At 41.4% G+C, this 20,580-nt stretch overlaps 1 protein-coding gene across 1 annotated transcript in view; it reads left to right on the top strand.

The window, feature by feature from the left end:
• LOC139754657 (uncharacterized) overlaps positions 1-20,580 on the top strand; it is a 322,443-nt gene that overhangs the window by 145,025 nt on the left and 156,838 nt on the right. The window contains exon 2 of the mRNA XM_071672189.1: positions 12,353-12,666. Coding sequence (XP_071528290.1) covers positions 12,609-12,666 — 58 coding nt within the window. The 5' untranslated portion in view covers positions 12,353-12,608. The remainder of the gene's footprint in view (positions 1-12,352; positions 12,667-20,580) is intronic.

Genomic DNA, 20,580 nt, shown 5'->3' with positions numbered 1-20,580 from the left:
ACCGGCTGGGTTAAGGTAAGGATCAGGAGAGACTCGTACCACCTCGAGGGCGCTTCACCTACTTCGATAACGAGAGCTCTTCGAAGTAATCCCCCTCGATACCTTCATCAGCGCAGCGCTGGACGCTGGTAATGGTAGCACAAGAGATCAAAGTGAGGGCTGGGAAGTTGTTGGGCTAGAGACAGACAGACGATATGGTCCCGTCGCCTGGCGTCGTGGGAGATGAGGAATAATCATCTGGGCCGACTACATCAAAGCCATGGAAGGGAATCAAGATGGAATCAAAATGATAATCACTGACCCAACCAACCATCGCTAGATTTATATCAATCAGTCATGATTTAAACATGATCTCCCAAAACTCACTGAAACTTTTAAACTGTCATGCTGTAGGTATTCATTTGAAGGCGAGTTAAGAAGATATGATGCGGCATTCATTGTTTTCAACGTGGACAGAGAGACGGACACAGAGGCACAGACAGAGTGACACAGACAAACAGAAACAGACCGGCATAAATTCACACACAAAAAAAAGTTGGTATTTTTACCCATGAAGTTGACATTTCCGAAATCCCAATTGTTCACATTCAGTTCCAGTTAACTGTTGGTAATTTTCTATGTTATTCATTAACTCATTCAATTCATACAGCAACCTCATGTCTTTGGGAATAAATACATGTATTTTAATTTTTGTCCCGATCAACAAAATGAGGTTAATACAGAATAACAAATCATGACAACTGAATTTTTGTGTAAAACTATTTAGTCTGAAATCATATTGTGTCTATATACAAAACAAACAAACAGACACAGACACAGACACACACACACTCACAAATAAACACAAACATACATACTCTTCTACAACCCTCCAAGGCACCACACCGATCCAGAGCAGACGCAGTATATTGGTAACACTGAAGGAACATATTGGGACGAAGAAGGAGACACTACCTCAACGATGGTTAAGATGAATGACAATACGGAACTCCAGTGACAGGAAAATAGACGGGGGGAACCGAGACGTGTCCAGGAGAACCGCATATGAGAGAGAGAGAGAGAGAGAGAGAGAGAGAGAGAGAGAGAGAGAGAGAGAGAGAGAGAGAGAGAGAGAGAGAGAGAGAGAGAGAGAGAGAGAGAGAGAGAGAGAGAGAGAGAGAGAGAGAGAGAGAGAGAGAGAGAGAGAGAGAGAGAGAGAGAGAGAGAGAGAGAGAGAGAGAGAGAGAGAGAGAGAGAGAGAGAGAGAGAGAGAGAGAGAGAGAGAGAGAGAGAGAGAGAGAGAGAGAGAGAGAGAGAGAGAGAGAGAGAGAGAGAGAGAGAGAGAGAGAGAGAGAGAGAGAGAGAGAGAGAGAGAGAGAGAGAGAGAGAGAGAGAGAGAGAGAGAGAGAGAGAGAGAGAGAGAGAGAGAGAGAGAGAGAGAGAGAGAGAGAGAGAGAGAGAGAGAGAGAGAGAGAGAGAGAGAGAGAGAGAGAGAGAGAGAGAGAGAGAGAGAGAGAGAGAGAGAGAGAGAGAGAGAGAGAGAGAGAGAGAGAGAGAGAGAGAGAGAGAGAGAGAGAGAGAGAGAGAGAGAGAGGAATGACTAGCTCACACACACACATGCGCACGATTAAAAGGCTGCAAGAACCAGTGGACATGCAAAATGAACTTTGATACAAGAAGCGAGGAGACTACCTACACACGATTAACACAAGCAGAGACACAGAGACCACACCAGACAGCTGGGTCACTGGGAGTACAGCCTCTATATGGAACTTCTGACTCCATTTCCCCAACGCTAGAAGCAGCGCACTCTTGGGCTGCAGGACTAATTTCATAAAAATTAGCCCTGAGGTAATCATAAACTAAAAATAAATAAATTGAAAAAGTTACCGGACTCCACCTGCATAAGGTTACAGCGCAGGTGAAAAGTCATGTTAGTGGGTGCTGTATCATTGTAAGTACAAACTCGTCAAGGATCTTCTTACTCCAAAGCAGTTCATCGTTCCCCTGCTACAGAAAGTAGTGCAGCGTTGAGCTGCAGGAGCCTCTATAAAGAAAAAAAGATATATATGTATTTCTTTTTTCATTCTTTCATACATATTCGCCATTTCCCGCGTAACCGAGGTAGCGTTAAGAACAGGGGACTGAGCCTTAGAAAGATTATCCTCACTTGGCCCCCTTCTCTGTTCCCTTTCTTGGAAAAGCAAAAACTGGAGGGGAGGATTTCCAGCCCTACCGCTCCCTACCCTTTAGTCGCCTTTCTACCACAACCAGGGAATACGTGGGAAGTATTCCTTCTCCCCTATCCCCAGGGATAGTAAGTGTGTTAGCATCTTTGATGCACGAGACCGGGTTATAGTGATGGGTGATGTGAATGCAAAGGTGAGTAATGTGGCAGTTGAGGGTATAACTGGTGTACATGAGGTGTTCAGTGTTGTAAATAGAAATGGTGAAGAGCTTGTAGATTTGGGTGCTGAAAAAGGACTGGTGATTGGGAATACATGGTTTAAACAGGGAGATATACATAAGTATACGTATGTAAGCAGGAGAGATGGTCAAAGAGCGTTATTGGATTGTGTTAATTGATGGGCGTGAGAAAGAGAGACTTTTGGATGTTAATATGCTGAAAGGGGCAGCTGGAGGGATGTCTGATCATTATCTTGTGGAGGCGAAGGTGAAGATTTGTAGAGGTTTACAGAAAAGAAGAGAGAATGTTGGGATGAAGAGAGTGGTGAGAGTAAGTGAGCTTGGAATGGAGACTTGTGTGAGGAAGTACCAGGAGAGATCGAGTGCAGAATGGCAAAAGGTGAGAGCAAATGACGTAAAGGGAGTGGGAGAGGAATGGGATGTATTTAGGGAAGTAGTGATGGCTTGCGCAAAAGATGCCTGTGGCATGAGAAAGGTGGGAGATGGGTAGATGAGAAAAGGCAGTGAGTAATGTAAGATTGTTAGTGAAAGAGAAGAGAGAGGCGTCTGGATGAATTTTGCAGGGAAGTAGTGCAAATGACAGGGAGATGTATAAAAGAGAGCGGCCAGAGGTCAAGAGAAAGGTGCAAGAGGTGAAAAAGGGGGCGGGTTTGGATGGTATTGCAGTGAAATTTGTTAAAAAAGGGGAGTGACTGTGTTGTTGATTGGTTGGTAAGGATACTCACTGTTTGTATGATTCATGGTGAAGTGCCTTAGGATCGGCGGAATGCATGCATAGTGCCATTGTACGAAGGCAAAGGGGATAAAGGTGAGTGTTCAAAATACAGAGGCATATGTTTGTTGAGTATTCCTGGGATATTATATGGAAGGGCATTGATCGAGAGGGTAAAGGCATGTACAGAGCATCAGACTGGGGAAGCGCAGTATGATTTCAGAAGTGGTAAAGGATGCGTGGATCAGGTGTTTGCTTATGAAGAATGTATGTGAGAAATACTTAGAAATCAGATGGATTTTATGTAGCATTTATGGACCTGGAGAAGACATACGATAAAGTTGATATAGATGCTTTGTTGAAAGTATTAAGAGTATGTGGTGTGGGAGGTAAGTTGCTAGATGCATTGAAAAGTTGATGTAAGGAATGTGTACGAATTGGAAGAGAGGAAAGTGATGGGTTCTCAGTAAATGTAGGTTTGCGGCAGGGGTGCGTGATGTCTCCATGGTTGTTTAATTTGTTTATGAATGGGGCGGTTAAGCGGATGAATGCAAGAGTTCTGGAGAAAGGGGTAAATATGCAGTCTGTTGGGGATGAGAGGGCTTGGGAAGGGATTCAGTTGTTGTTCGATGATGATACAGAGCTGGTAGCTCATTCAGGTGAGAAACTGCAGAAACTCGTGACTGAGTTTGGTAAAAAGTGTGAAAGAAGGAAGCCGAGAGTAACTGTGAATAAGAGTAAGGTTATTAGGTTCAATAGAGTTGAGGGACAAGTTAATTAGGAGGTAAGTTTGAATGGAGAAAAACTGGAGGAAGTGAAGTGTTTTATATATCTGGGAGTGGATTTGGCAGCGGATGGAACCATGGAAGCGGAAGTGAGTCACAGGGTGGGGGAGGGAGTGAAGGGTCTGGGAGCGTTAAAGAATGTGTGGAAGGCGAGAATGTTATCTCGGAGAGCAAAAATGGGTATATCTGAAGGAATAGTGGTTCCAACAATGTTATATGGTTGCGAGGCATGGGCTATAGATTGGGTTGTGCGGAGGAAGGTGGATGTGTTGGAAATGAAATGTGTGAGAAACAATATGTGCTGTGAGGTGGTTTGATCGAGTAAGTAATGAAAGGGTAAGTGAGATGTGTGGCAGTAAAAAGAGTGTGGTTAAGAGAGCAGAAGAGGGTGTGTCGAAATGGTTTGGTCACATGGGGAGAATGAGTGAGGAAAGATTGACAAAGGATATATGTGTCAGAGGTAGAGGGAACGAGGAGAAGCGGGAGACCAATAGGAGGTGGCAGGATGGAGTGAAAAAGATTCTGATTAATCGAGGCCTGAACATACAGGAGGGTGAAAGGCGTGTAAGGAATAGAGTGAATTGAAACGATGTGGTATACCGGGGTCGACGTACTCTCAATGGATTGAACCAGGGCATGTGAAGCGTCTGGGGTAAACCATGATTATGTGGAAGTCGAGAACATTATCTCGGAAAGCAAAAATGGGTATGTTTGAAGGAATAGTGGTTCCAACAATGTTGTATGGTTGCGAGGCGTGGGCTATGGATAGAGTTGTGCGCAGGAGGATGGATGTGCTGGAAATGAGATGTTTGAGGACAATGTGTGGTGTGAGGTGGTTTGATCGAGTAAGTAACGTAAGGGTAAGAGAGATGTGTGGAAATAAAAAGAGCGTGGTTGAGAGAGCAGAAGAGGGTGTTTTGAAATGGTTTGGGCACATGGAGAGAATGAGTGAGGAAAGATTGACCAAGAGGATATATGTGTCGGAGGTGGAGGGAACGAGGAGAAGAGGGAGGCCAAATTGGAGGTGGAAAGATGGAGTGAAAAAGATTTTGTGTGATCGGGGCCTGAACATGCAGGAGGGTGAAAGGAGGGCAAGAAATAGAGTGAATTGGAGCGATGTGGTATACAGGGGTTGACGTGCTGTCAGTGGATTGAATCAAGGCATGTGAAGCGTCTGGGGTAAACCATGGAAAGCTGTGTAGGTATGTATATTTGCGTGTGTGGACGTGTGTATGTACGTGTGTATGGGGGTTGGGCCATTTCTTTCGTCTGTTTCCTTGCGCTACCTCGCAAACGCGGGAGACAGCGACAAAGTATAAAAAAAAAAAAAAAAAAAAAAAAAAAAAAAAAAAAAAAAAATATATATATATATATATATATATATATATATATATATATATATATATATATATATATATACACACACACACAGTGAAAGGTAAAAACGTATAATTTGGTTTGTGTGTAGATGGCCGGCTCCATCTCGGGTGGAACATTACTATGGTAACCAACCACAGAGAACATAGTGCGGGTTACTTGGCTGATCTCGTGGTATGCAAATGAGAGATCACCATCTAGGTCTTCCGTTTCTTCTGGTAACAGTAATGCATTTGTAGTCTGGCGATATAGCCAGAGTCAGTTAATACCTGATCTTGAATTACCTGGATGTGTTCTTACATAACAGTAGTTATTTCGTCTATGTTGTATTCATATGATAAAAATGCAAACATGTGAATCGATAAGTCGACCCTAAAATGCTTAGCTTATCCTCATGCCACTTCCCGTTTGTTAAGGAAGGCATCAACAGAACACTGGACACCCACCAGGCACGTTATGTGGTCACTGATGTAGTTAATAACATTATAAGGTCATGTTAAAACCATAACATCAAGGGAGAAATAAAAATCTCTATAAGATATAGGAATCTGTAAATGTGAAAGCATCGAGGTCGAGGCTAGTAACAAATGGAGTTGTTTATTTTAGTTCTGCCTCCACAGCCGTTTCATTCTGGGTGATTTTAAGGTGCAATTACGTAATACTCATTGTAAAAGGAGCTCTTAATGATGGTGCTGTTGTCTAATTGTCATAGAAAAGGTGCTGGAATAAATGTTGCTATCAAAAGGTGCCTCGTTATTATTATCCGTTGTTTACACTAACTGATAACCACCTGCCTTACACACATGATCCAGTAACTGGATATACAGGCAACTCAGCAGGCAGTAACTCACCCCCAGCGCTGCCAGACGTATAACTGCCAGACCAACCGTGCTTTAATGGTGTTTACGGTGACAGCCGGAGCCGATAGCCAGCTTAAGCTGCCTCGTATAATGTACAGCTAAACGATCAGCATTAGGGATGCCCAACCTCCTGCAATATATTATAAGTAGCAGCGTCCAAACCAAGACCACGCAACTTGTCGTCCAGTACATTACGAGGGGAGCGATCAGCTGTTTATGATAAACATATATCAGTTTCTTGTGTAACGCCCTGGTCACTGGTAGAAGTGGGAGGCAGATGACTTACTTTTTTATCTATGAAAAAAAGTTTTCGGAGGAAGAGGTGGGAAAATGTGATTTTGCCATGTTCATTTTGTCACGCTCGTTAAAATCTTCAAATTTATTCCGAATCAATTCTTATTTACTGATCTATGGGTTTCTGCTTACAGAACATTATAGCTTCTGGGGAGCACTGCCTATTTAAAGGAAAGGTCACGAAAATTACTGAAAAAGCATACTAGATTTGATGCATCTGTACGTCATGGCTGAGTGTCAAAGATAGATTTATTTCCCAGTCCACGTATACTTCGGTATGTCCAGGTACTGCCAATCACCAGTCCTTTTTTAGGACACAACTCCACACACTCAGCACCAGTTTCGTACACACGTGGTAAACCCTGACACACAAGGATACCCCAACTGCTACATCGCTTATTCTTTCGTTCAAATCACCCATCACGAACACTCGCTCCCTCGCTTGAAAATTGCTGACATATTCATTTAACTTCCTCCAGTATATATATATATATATATATATATATATATATATATATATATATATATATATATATATATATATATAAATATATGAAGGGAGAGATCGATGCTACATTTAATGAGCGGAGCCAGGATGTTTATGGCTGTGAGAAGAGTAGGTTGAAGGAGTAAGGAGTATAATGGCTGGGAATATTGGGAGGGTAAAGTCTAAAGTTAGTGTGAGGGCAAGGACGGGTGCCACTTCTGACGAAGGAAGAGCTGTACCACTTTTAAAGAGGCTACAAAGGAGTGATTGTTAGTGCTCGTGCACTTGATAGCGAAAGGACTGGGGAAGAGAGAAGAGCTTTCTGGGAAAAGCGAGGCTATCTGAATGCGGCTCTGGGTGGTGTGACAGCCGAGAGTATTACTGGGGTGCATGGGGTACATGGTGTACACGAAATTGGACAACAGCTTTTTGAGTTGTATGTTGAAAAAAATACTCATTGGTAATTGAGAGTACATGGTTACAACAAGACATGCATTTACAAGTGCATGTGAGGGTGTGGGGCTGGGGAGTCAGTGAGCATTACTGCATTACGTGCTACTTGAGAGGAGTGAAAAAAAAAGGAGACACTGTTGGATGAAATCGTGCTGAAAGGGGCAAGGGTGGAATATGTGATCATTTTGTGGCGGGGATGAAATTTTGTTGTGGGATTGGGAAAAGAGAACAGTAAGTAATATGTGTGTGAAAGAAGTTGTGGGAATGAGTGAGTCAGTAAGCGCAGTCTTAATGACGAAGTAACGGTGCGATATACGTGGAGGATAAGCGAATAAAGACAGTCCAAGTGGATCTCAGTGTCTTAAGTAAATGCAAAAACGGGAAGAGCAGAACGAGGAGATGGAAAATGGACGGAAGGAGGCTTCAGATCATCAAAGCCTGAACATTCAGGAGAGATAGAGGTAACGTGCTGTCAACGGCCTGAACCAAGGCATATGAAACGGTGAGGGTAGACCACGGAATACTGTGTGGCCACTTGGCCGTTGGTTCTGGTGTCAGAACATTATATATAACAGCGAAGGATGAGGTACGCGCAAATGAGGACGTTGTTTATTTGTTCGTAATTCTAAGTCGCTGAGGCAGAAAATATGATATATACTATCTCACACAGTATATATATATATATATATATATATATATATATATATATATATATATATATATATATATATATATATATATATATATATATATATAATACCAATGGATGTGGAGGGAAAAATAACGGGGGATCTAGCTTGATGCTCTAACAATTATCTGAGATGTGAAAATATTCCAGGTTTTACCAGAATGATGCAAGAGACACGGCGAAGCCATCAGGAGATGGTAGGCGGAAGGCGTGAGAGTGTGAAGGAGGCAGGAGTGTAAGTGTTAAACACAGAGTCTCATTAAGAGTAAAGTGAAGTGCACTAAGGCTCTAGGACGAGTCAGGACGACGAGAGGGACATTGTGTGAGTGTTGGACGAGGATTAATCTGAAGGGCAGAGTAAGCGAGTGAGTATTTGCAGAGTAACTTGTGAGGCAGAAACTTTAATTATGATGATGAGAGCCACCAGGTCGCTAACACAGGCAGGTGAAATGGTGACGCATGTATCAACGAACTGAAGTTGTGTACACATACACACACACACACATTACATATATACGTATTTATCATTTTATCATAACTACTTTAGGATCTCTTTCTAAGAAAGTTCTGGTGTTACCCAGTACCTCTTTCTAAAGCCTTCCTGGAGCCAAGGGCCGCACTACTTCCAGCAGCAGGGAAACTGTGGACTCTCATGGAGTGAGACGACACTTTAGTGATACAGCTTCATCAAAGGTGACTTTTCACTCATGGTGTAACCTCGACCAGCGGAGTCCAATAAAACCATATATATATATATATATATATATATATATATATATATATATATATATATATATATATATATATATATACATATATATATATATATATATATATTATCCCTGGGGATAGGGGATTAAGAATACTTCCCACGTATTCCCTGCGTGTCGTAGAAGGCGACTAAAAGGGGAGGGAGCGGGGGGCGGGAAATCCTCCCCTCTCGTTTTTTTTTTTAATTTTCCAAAAGAAGGAACAGAGGGGACCAGGTGAGGATATTCTAAAAAAGACCCAGTCCTCTGTTCTTAACGCTACCTCGCTAACGCGGGAAATGGCGAATAGTTTAAAAGAAAGAAAAGAAATATATATATATATATATATATATATATATATATATATATATATATATATATATATATATATATATATTATTATTATTATTATTATCATTTTGCTTTGTCGCTGTCTCCCGCGTTTGCGAGGTAGCGCAAGAAAACAGACGAAAGAAATGGCCCAACCCACCCCCATACACATGTATATACATACACGTCCACACACGCAATTATACATACCTATACATCTCAATGTACACATATATATACACACACAGACACATACATATATACGCATGCACACAATTCACACTGTCTGCCTTTATTCATTCCCATCGCCACCTCGCCACACATGGAATACCAACCCCCTCCCCCCGTGCGAGGTAGCACTAGGAAAAGACAACAAAGGCCCTATTCGTTCACACTCAGTCTCTAGCTGTCATGCAATAATGCCCGAAACCACAGCTCCCTTTCCACATCCAGGCCCCACACAACTTTCCATGGTTTACCTCAGACGCTTCACGTGCCCTGATTCAATCCACTGACAGCACGTCAACCCCGGTATACCACATCGATCCAATTCACTCTATTCCTTGCCCGCCTTTCACCCTCCTGCATGTTCAGGCCCCGATCACTCAAAATCTTTTTCACTTCATCTTTCCACCTCCAATTTGGTCTCCCACTTCTCCTCGTTCCCTCCACCTCCAACGCATACATCCTCTTGGTCAATCTTTCCTCACTCATTCTCTCCATGTGCCCAAACCATTTCAAAACACCCTCTTCTGCTCTCTCAACCACGCTCTTTTTATTTCCACACATCTCTCTTACCCTTACATTACTTACTTGATCAAACCACCTCACACCACACATTGTCCTCAAACATCTCATTTCCAGCACATCCACCCTCCTGCGCACGACTCTATCCATAGCCCACGCCTCGCAACCATACAACATTGTTGGAACCACTATTCCTTCAAACATACCCATTTTTGCTTTCCGAGATAATGTTCTCGACTTCCACACATTCTTCAAGGCTCCCAGGATTTTCGCCCCCTCCCCCACCCTATGATTCACTTCCGCTTCCATGGTTCCATCTGCTGCCAGATCCACTCCCAGATATCTAAAACACTTTACTTCCTCCAGTTTTTCTCCATTCAAACTTACTTCCCAATTGACTTGACCCTCAGCCCTACTGTACCTAATAACCTTGCTCTTATTCACATTTACTCTTAACTTTCTTCTTTCACACACTTTACCATATATATATATATATATATATATATATATATATATATATATATATATATATATCTATATATATATATATATATATATATATATATATATATATATATATATATATATGAAGCCACGAGGAAAATGAAACACGATTAGTTCCCAAGTGCACTTTCGTGTAATGATCACATCGTCACGGTTGATACAAGAGTAAGGTAGAAGAAATAGAACAGTCAGTTTATAAACAAGGAAGAAACGTAACTAAGACGCCATTGGTAAACAAGCGTTACTTGATGGTGGTGTTCAGGTCTGGCATCATGCCTAAGATCGTTACTATGTGGACAGGAAAGGGAACTGTTTACATATTTTGCCTACAACAAAGCTATCCAGTTTGTATAGACCTTCACCAATGTTAATGTTACAATTTTTTTTGTGTATTTAATAATAGAAGATTTATTATTTCTCATGGTAAAGGAGTTGCAGTTAATAACTGAATTAGCGTTACTCCAGTCAATGCAATGGTTATAATTTTTAAGATGATTAAACAAAACATTTGATTCCTGTCCTGTTCTTATATTCATGTTCCTGAAGTCTAACATAAAGATCCTTACCAGTCTGCCCAACATAAACCATATTACAGATTTTATAAGATATTCTGTAAACAGCCCGCAGAATCATCTGATGAAATTTTGATTAAGATATTCTTTATATATTGATATTGCTGAAGGGTATCTATACTTTAAAGGATTTAAGCAACATGGGAAGTAATGTAAAACTATCACTAAAAGGGAGAACTAAAAGATTCTTGGTGTCAATAGGATGTTTGGGTTTAATTCTATAAAATGACTGCTAACTTTAAGGATTTATCAATGAAAGATCTAGGGTACTTTAACTTGGATCCAATAGAATATATCTTCTCAAACTCATCATCAATATATTCCAAACTGTATATACGTAATGCCCAAAGGAGCATCGACTGGAATGATGGTAATCTAACTCTGTCATGATTAGAAGAGTGACAATGAATATAAGAAGAAACATTGATGACTTTTCTGTATATGCTAAACTTAAACATGTTTTAATCCCTATTGATCATGCAATTCAAAAATATTACACTATTATCTTCCACTTCCACAGTAAGGTTGATAGAAGGTACTAAATTGTCAAGTAAATTTTCGTTTGTTGGCCAAGCACAAAGCCTCCAGAAATAACAATACTATAAAGAATATCTTAATGAAAAACTCACCAGAAAATTCTGCGGGCTGTGTTTATAGAATACCATGTAAAAACTGTAATATGTTTTATGTTGGGCAGACTAGTAAGAATCTTACTTTAGACTTAAGCAACATGAATATAGGACAAGAACAGGACAAGAATCAAATGCTTTGTTTAATCATGTTCAAAACTGCGACCATTGTATTGACTGAAGTAACGCTAATTCAGTTATCAACGGTAACTCCTTTGCCATAATAAAATTCATTGAATCTTCTATTATTGAATACACAAAGTACTGTAACAATAATATTAGTGAAGGTCTGTAGAAACTGGATAGCCTTGTCGTAAGCAACAATCGTAAACAGTTCCCTTTCCTGTCTACATCATAAAAATTTTATAACAGGCATGATGCCAGACCCGACCACCACCATCCGGTAATGCTTGTTTACCAATGGCGTCTTTGCTACGTGTCTTCCTTGTATATCAACTGACTATTCTACGTCTTCTGTCTCATTCCTGTATATCCCCTAGAGAAGTGATCATTATACAAAAGTGAACGTATCGTGTTTCACTTTCCTGTGGTTTTATGCTTATATTAGATCACGTGCACTACTGTGCCCTCTTGCAATATATATATATATATATATATATATATATATATATATATATATATATATATATATATATATATATATATATATTCATACTACCGACATACTTTTCCTAGCGATTTCCTAAACTCTGTCTTGACTGAAAATAATGAATCTGATACATTTTCTCTCTTCCCCAGAAACGTGTCCGTGGGCGTTTGTGTGTGTGTGTGTGTGTATATATGTGTGAGTCTGTGGCTCCGCCGAGGGCACAAGATCTGAGAGTTCCTCACACACAGGGTGAGGGAGACCAGGACGCCTCACCCTCCCAACACTGTGAGTCCACGCAGTCAGCCTCACCCCCCTACTTCAGGTGGGGCGTCTCCAGCCTATAGGAGGAATGAGGCCGTGATGGCAGTCATGCACTGACGTCACCACCCATCGTCAGCAGCCGACATGGCCGCCACTGGCTTGGTGGCGCTGGCTCTCCACCTCCTGATGGCTCTCCTCAACGGTAAGTGATCTTCGTGTCCCTACGGTGTAGCGAGGTGTATATGTATCGTGCTCCGTCGGAGGAGAGAGTCACTTGAAGCAATGATCGGAACCCTTCTGGTTTGGACAGAGGCCAGTAGCTGCTGCTGTGCAGTGGTGGCTCGTGTACAGGTCAAAGAAAGAACGTTCATTAGGGCCACGATGAAGGGGTTCTATAAGGCGGATCTTTGCCGAAGCAAACTTTTTTCCTTGGTGGAACTAAATGATTAAACGATGCACTCTAAGTTCCCATACGTCAATAAATACCCATACGTCAATAAATACCTCATTATTTATTCATTTAATAAAAAACTTAAGCAATGACGCCTTCTGCTTTGCTATCCTTTCTCTACCACAACCTGAGATGAAGACTGGAGCGACCCAGTCAAGCATCATCAGGTATCCTGTTATCTGTCAGTGTTGCTAAACACAAGCAACACAGCAGATATAAGTTATGCCCTCACGAGACGCTCACGGTAAGGGGGTACATTCCTTGTGGCTCATCTCCGCTGGACCCAAGCCCATCACTCGAACCCAGGCTTCTTGTTCAACAAGTCGACCTGAAATCGACCACTCTTGGTATACTCAACACCCTGCCCGTCCTTGTATACTCTCACCTGATAAGGATTTCCCGCTACCATCACACCAAGAGCTATTTACCGTCCATGTTAGAGAACCTCAGCTCATCCTATCGATAATCAAGTTCTTTTGTGCTCGAAATAACACATCTGTCCAGCATTTGTTGTGGCTTTTGATGGTCTCTACGGAGGACGTGGAGAAACCTTGGAATGTTAGAGGAAAACTTCTTTATATATATATACATATATATATATATATATATATATATATATATATATATATATATATATATATATATATATATATATATATATGTGTGTGTGTGTGTGTGTCTGTTTCTCCCTTTCTCTGCACCTCTCTCTCTCTCTCTCTCTCTCTCTCTCTCTCTCATACACACACCTCGTCAGGTGGGAAGTTCAAGTAAGAATGTGATCGCCAGAGACAGGGGTTGGGGGTCATCAAAGGTTCGGGTGACCAAAGCCACGTGTCAGGTGACCACAGTCAAAGGTCGGGGTCATGGATTACGTCATACAGTTACTTATGTTGACGATTACTCTGGTTATGAAGGAGTTTGATGCTGAAAGATTACTAGTAAGTGAAGCTATATTTAGCAATGCTAGATTCTATAACATTTCTATCTACAACTGAACGAAAAGATACAATTCTCTGGGCGTTGTTGCCGTCAATCATGTGTGGCCTAAGTCTCCCATGTGCAAGAACACAACATTGGAAGGCCAAGTTATGAATGTGATCACCACAGACAGGCCTGGGTCGAGGTGTGTGTGTGTGTGTGTGTGTGTGTGTGTGTGTGTGTGTGTGTGTGTGTGTGAGTGTTCATTGTAGGATCACGTGACCAATCTCCCAGCCAAACATAAGAGACAATGAGGATCTTGTAAACACATGAAGTAACACACATGGAAACTTCAGTGATAAGCTAGGAAGTGTTTATGTGGTGAAGTCACACCTCACTAATGTTCCAGTGGACGGGTTGATGGCGTTCTTGTCTGAGGAACTTGGTAAACACAGACTTCCTTGGTCTCCGGCCACAATCACCGAACTCATAAGAAGCTTTGCATCAAGGACTGTCAGTTTGTTTTCCGTGATGAGGACCATCTACAGAGACCTGGCGTGGCGATGGGATATCTCCTTTCTGCCGTGTGGGGGTAATCTCATCCTGGAGTTCTTCGAAGGCAAACTTCCTTCCAGCGTCATACCCAACGGTTTCAGTATGGAGATGGCGTCATTTGCATATGGACGAATAATGAAGACACCGGTGATTTTCTCCTTTTACCCATCCCAGCAGCCTAGTGACTTCAATAAAGTTACTATTGAAGAATGAATGATGGAACCCTGACATTCTTGGATGTCATGGCGGACAGACACAAGAACCAGTTTAAGTTCAGCATTTTTAGAAAACCTGTAAAAGTCTGCTCACATATCCACTTCAGCTCACCAGGATAAAGTAAAAGGAATCTGTGTGCACCTAAATGTTACGTCACATATATAGCAACTGCACTCCAGATTATCCTGACGATGAAATCAACAAAATTCATGAAATTGCATCGTCCTTAAAGTACCCCAAGGCCTTCATTCACAAATCTCTGTATCGTGCCAGAAAAATATTTCTAAGCTCAAGAGCCGAGGAATGTGAGAGCATCATAAACCTTCTGGCACGACCCGTCTCACAGTAACTTCCCAGGACCGACCCAACTACTTAAGGAATCTGATATCAACATTACATACAAGACCAGCAATACAGTGAGAAACTTGCTTTGAAAAAAAACCCCCCCCCCTCGCTTGAAGATTCCAGTGGTTTGTGTTTATCAGATACCATGCAAGGACGGCAATAAAGTTTATTTGGGACAAAGTGGAAAAAAAAAAAAATGAATTCAAGAATAAAACAGCATCGGAAAAGTGTTGGCGTTGGGCAAGAATCCAGCGCTCTATTCTTGTAGATGCGAGTCTCCGGCCACACTGTTGTCTGGAGAAACGCTCAGAAACTTGCATCTTGTCAGTCAGTTGTCGGTACAAACACCACAGAATCTAGCAGTCATCATACACAGCTTCACAAGTGATCTCAACATCACTCTAGTTATGTATAAGTTAGATTCTTACATAATCAAAAGAACTGTCAACATGTACAACTTCATGGGCTAATCCTTGACATCTGCTTATTTTCTCTGTATTCCTGTAGGTGTGGAATATCACGAAAGTGCACGAATTATCGTGTTTCATTCTACTTGTGGCTACCAGCTTATTCGTCAATCACGCATCATTTTGCCATTCATTTGTGTTTGTGTGTGTGTATATATATATATATATATATATATATATATATATATATATATATATATATATATATATATATTACACGAAAGTGCACTTGGTAACTTATCGTGTTTCATTTTCCCCGTGGACTCATAGGAATACATATATATATATATATATATATATATATATATATATATATTATATATATATATATATATATATATATATATATATATACACCAACATCAATTCAAAATGTCTTCTGACACGGTAAAAAGACAAGCAATCTTGGCAGTCGCTTCAGCGGTACTGAAAGTCTTGCTCGGGACGGACTTGGAGTATATTTTCCTGGGGAGGAAAGAATGACGTAAAGTTTCTTGACTGGTATCAAATGAGGTCAGACCCCCAACCCCCCGTGGTGGTAATGGTGAGGGGAAGCGGGAGTTATTCAAATGGAAGTGGAGGTGGAGGTGGAGGTGGAGGAGGAGGAGGAGGAGGAGGAGGAGGAGGAAGACGAAGAGGATAGACAGGAAGAGAAATGATATGACTAAATGTTACATGAGAACATATAAACATGTGATAAAGTAACGGGTCTGAAGGATGATAGAAAGGGAGCGACGGTACTTAAAGAAGTTTTATGATAAATATGATATCCATGAGAGGCAGGGAAGTAAGATCTAAAAAAGACAACTTGGAGGAGAAATACAATTTCTACACTGATTATAGCAAAGAGATGAAGGCACATCATTATGACAGAAAACATATCTATCAAGACTACCATACAGAAGTGTTAACGTTGTTAATGAGATGCACGAACGTCGCTGTCAAAAAGACAAGGACAACGTTAAGGCCATTTGCTGTCGTCATGAAACATTAACAAAGAAAAATGGATTTTTTTTCAATTTTTGTTGTGTATGTGTGTGTGTGTGTGTGTGTGTGTGTGTGTGTGTGTTGTTATGGATTGCTTACGTCATACGAGACTTGAAACTGAAACAAGTCGGATGTTCTGATACAATGTTCCAATATGGAAATCACATGATTAATAACGAACGCAACATGAACATGATTAATGATACTTAAACGTGATTGATAACCAACGGAACATACAAATGAATGATAGTAAACATAACATAAACATGACTGATAACGAATAAAATATATACATAATTAATAACTAACACAACATAAACATGAGTTAATAACAAAATAACGAACACATCATAAACATCATTAAAAAATAACGCAACAATAAATGTGACTAATAACGGACGGACCATAAAATAAATAACGAACGACAGATGAAGATGATTAATAACGGTGAAGAGGTGGTGTTCCCTACCATGAAACATTCACGGGCCGCCCAGGGTCGGTAGGTCCACAGTCAACCCAGATGTTCATCCACCCGAAGGAGTTGGTCGAGAAACTGGGTACCTGACACAAACTAGTACTAGTATATATATATATATATATATATATATATATATATATATATATGTATATATACTCTAAATTTTCAATTCATTACACTTAATCGCCCTCTCCTGCGTTAGCGAGGTAGCGCAAGGAAACAGACGAGGAATGGCCCTACCCACTCAAATACACATGTATATACAAAAACGCCCACACACGCACATATGCATACATATGCAATTCAACGTATACATACGCAGACATATACATATATACACATGTACATATTCATACTTGCTGCCTTCATCCATTCTTATCGCCACCCCTAGATACATGAAATAGCATCCCCCCACCCCACCCTCTAGCGAGGCAGCGCCAGGAACAGACAAAGGCCACATTCGTTCACACTCAGTCTCTAGCTGTCATGTATAATGCACCTAAACCACAGCTCCCTTTCCACATGCAGGCCCCACAAAACTTTCCATGGTTTACCCCAGACGCTTCACATGCCCTGGTTCAGTCCACTAAAAGTACGTCAGCCCCGGTATACCACATCGTTCCAATTCACACTAATCCATGCACGCCTTTTACGCTCTTGTATGTTCAGGCCACGATCGGTCAAAATCTTTTTCACTCATTCCCTCCACCTCCAATTTGGTCTTCCACTTCTTCTTCCCTCCAACTTTGACGTATATATCCTCTTTGTCAATCTTTCCTCACTCATTCTCTCTATGTGACCAAACCATTTCAACATAACCTTTTCTCCTCTCTCAATCATACTCTTTTCATTATCACATATCTCTCTTACCCTTTCACTGCTTACTCGATCAAACCACCTCACACCACATATTGCCCTCAAACATTTCATTTCCAACACATCCACCCTCCTCCGCACAACTCTATCTATAGCCCAAGTCTCGCAACTATATAACATTGTTGGATCCACTATTGCTTCAAACATACTCATTTTTGCTCCCCAAGATATCGCTCTCGCCTTCCACACATACTTCAACGCTCCCAGAACCTTCACCCCCTACCCTACCCTGTGAGTCATTTCCGCTTCCATGGTTCCATCCGCTGCTAAGTCCACTCCCAGATATCAAAAACACTTCACTTCCTCCAGTTTTTCTCCATTCAAACTTACCTCCCAGTTAACTTGTCCTTCAACCCTACTGAACCTAATAACCTTACTCTTATTCACATTTACTCTCAGCTTTCTTCTATCACACACTTTACCAAACTCAGTCACCAACTTCTTAAGTTTCTCATCCGAGTCAGCCACCAGTGCTGTATCATCAGCAAGCAACAACTGACTCACTTTCCAAGCCCTCTCATCCACAACAGACAACATACTTGCCCCTCTCTCCAAAACTCTTGCATTCACCTCCCTAACCACCCGATCCATAAACAAATTAAACAACCATGGAGACATCACGCACCCTTGCCGCAAACCGATATTCACTGGGAACTCCTGCTCGTACACATGCCTTACATCCTTGGTAAAATCTTTTCACTGCTTCTAACAACTTACCTCCCGCACCATATACTCTTAAAACCCTCCACAAAGCATCTCTGTCAACTCTATCATATGTCTTCTCCAGATCCATAGAAGTTACATACAAATCTATCTGTTTTTCTAAGTATTTCTCACATACATTCTTCAAAGCAAACACCTGATCCACTCATCCTCTACCACTTCCGACACCACACTGCTCTTGACCAATCTGATGCTCTGTACATGCCTTTACCCTCTCAATCAATACCCTTCCATCTAATTTCCCAGGAATACTCAGCAAAGATATGCCACTGTAATTTGAACACACACCTTTATCCCCTTTACCCTTGTACAATGGCACTATTTCGCCAATCCTCAGGCACTTCACCATGATGCATATATATAGTGAATATCCTTACCAACCAATCAACAACATAGTTACCTCCTGTTTAAATATATTCCACTGCAATACCATCCAAACCCGCCGACTTGCCGGCTTTCATCTTCCGCAAAGCTTTCACTCCCTCTTCTCTGTTTACCAAACCATTCTCCCTGCTTTGTTTTGTCGCTGTCTCCCGCGTTAGCGAGGTAGCGCAAGGAAACAGACGAAAGAATGGCCCAACCCACCCACATACATATGTATATACATACACGTCCACACACGCAAATATACATACCTATACATCTCAATGTACACATATATATACACACACAGACATATACATATATACACATGTACATAATTCATACTGTATGCTTTTATCTATTCCCATCGCCACCTCGCCACACATGGAATAACAACCCCTCCCCCTCATGTGTGAGGGGTAGCACTAGGAAAAGCCAACAAAGGCCACATTCGTTCACACTCAGTCTCTAGCTGTCATGTAATACTGCACCGAAACCACAGCTCCCTTTCCACATCCAGGCCCCATACAACTTTCCATGGTTTATCCCCAGACGCTTCACATGCCCTGATTCAATCCATTGACAGCACGTCGACCCCGGTATATCACATCGTTCCAATTCACTCTATTCCTTGCACGCCTTTTCACCTTTCTGCATGTTCAGGCCCCGATCACTCAAAATCTTTTTCACTCCATCTTTCCACCTCCAATTTGGTCTCCCACTTCTCCTCGTTCCCTCCACCTCCAACACATATATGCTCTTGGTCAATCTTTCCTCACTCATTCCCTCCATGTGCCCAAACCATTTCAAACTTACCTCCCAGTTGACTTGTTCCTCAACCCAATTGAACCTAATAACCTTTCTCTTATTCACATTTACCCTCAGCTTTCTTCGTTCACACACTTTTCCAAACTCAGTCACCAGCCTTTGCAGTTTCTCATCCGAGTCAGCCACCAGCTCTGTATCATCAGCAAACAACAACTGACTCACTTTCCAAGCCCTCTCATCGACAGGAGACTGCATTATTTTCCCTTTCTCCCAAACTCTTGCAGTCATCTCCCAAACAACCCCATCCATAAACAAATTAAACAACCATGGAGACATCACGCACTCGTGCCGCAAACCGACATTCACTGGGAACCAATCACTTTCCTCTCTTCCTACTGGTACACAACCACACACACACACACACACACACACACACACACACACACACATATATATATATATATATATATATATATATATATATATCTTTTTCTTTCTATTCGCCATTTCCCGCATTAGCGAGGTAGCGTTAAGAACAGAGGACTGGGCCTTTGAGGGAATACCCTCACCTGGCACAATTCTCTGTTCCTTCTTTTGAAAAAAAAAAAAAAAAAAAAAAAAAAAAAAAAAAACCGAGAGGGGAGGATTTCCAGCCCCCCGCTCCCTCCCCTTTTAGTCGCCTTCTACGACACGCAGGGAATACGTGGGAAGTATTCTTAATCCCCTATCCCCAGGGATATATATATATATATATATATATATATATATATATATATATTTCTTTCTTTCGTACTATTCGCCATTTCCCGCATTAGCGAGGCAGCGTTATGAACAGAGGACTGGGCCTTAGAGGGAATATCCTCACCTGGCCCCCTTCTCTGTTCCTTCTTTTGGAAAATTAAAAAGAAAAAAAAAAAAACGAGAGGGGAGGATTTCCAGCCACCCGCTCCCTCCCCATTTAGTCGCCTT

Source organism: Panulirus ornatus, chromosome 17, assembly GCF_036320965.1.
Source record: "Panulirus ornatus isolate Po-2019 chromosome 17, ASM3632096v1, whole genome shotgun sequence".
In the NCBI taxonomy this organism is placed as follows: domain Eukaryota; kingdom Metazoa; phylum Arthropoda; class Malacostraca; order Decapoda; family Palinuridae; genus Panulirus; species Panulirus ornatus.
The sequence above is the reverse complement of the archived record's forward strand: the minus strand, read 5'-3'. Positions and strand labels throughout refer to the sequence as shown.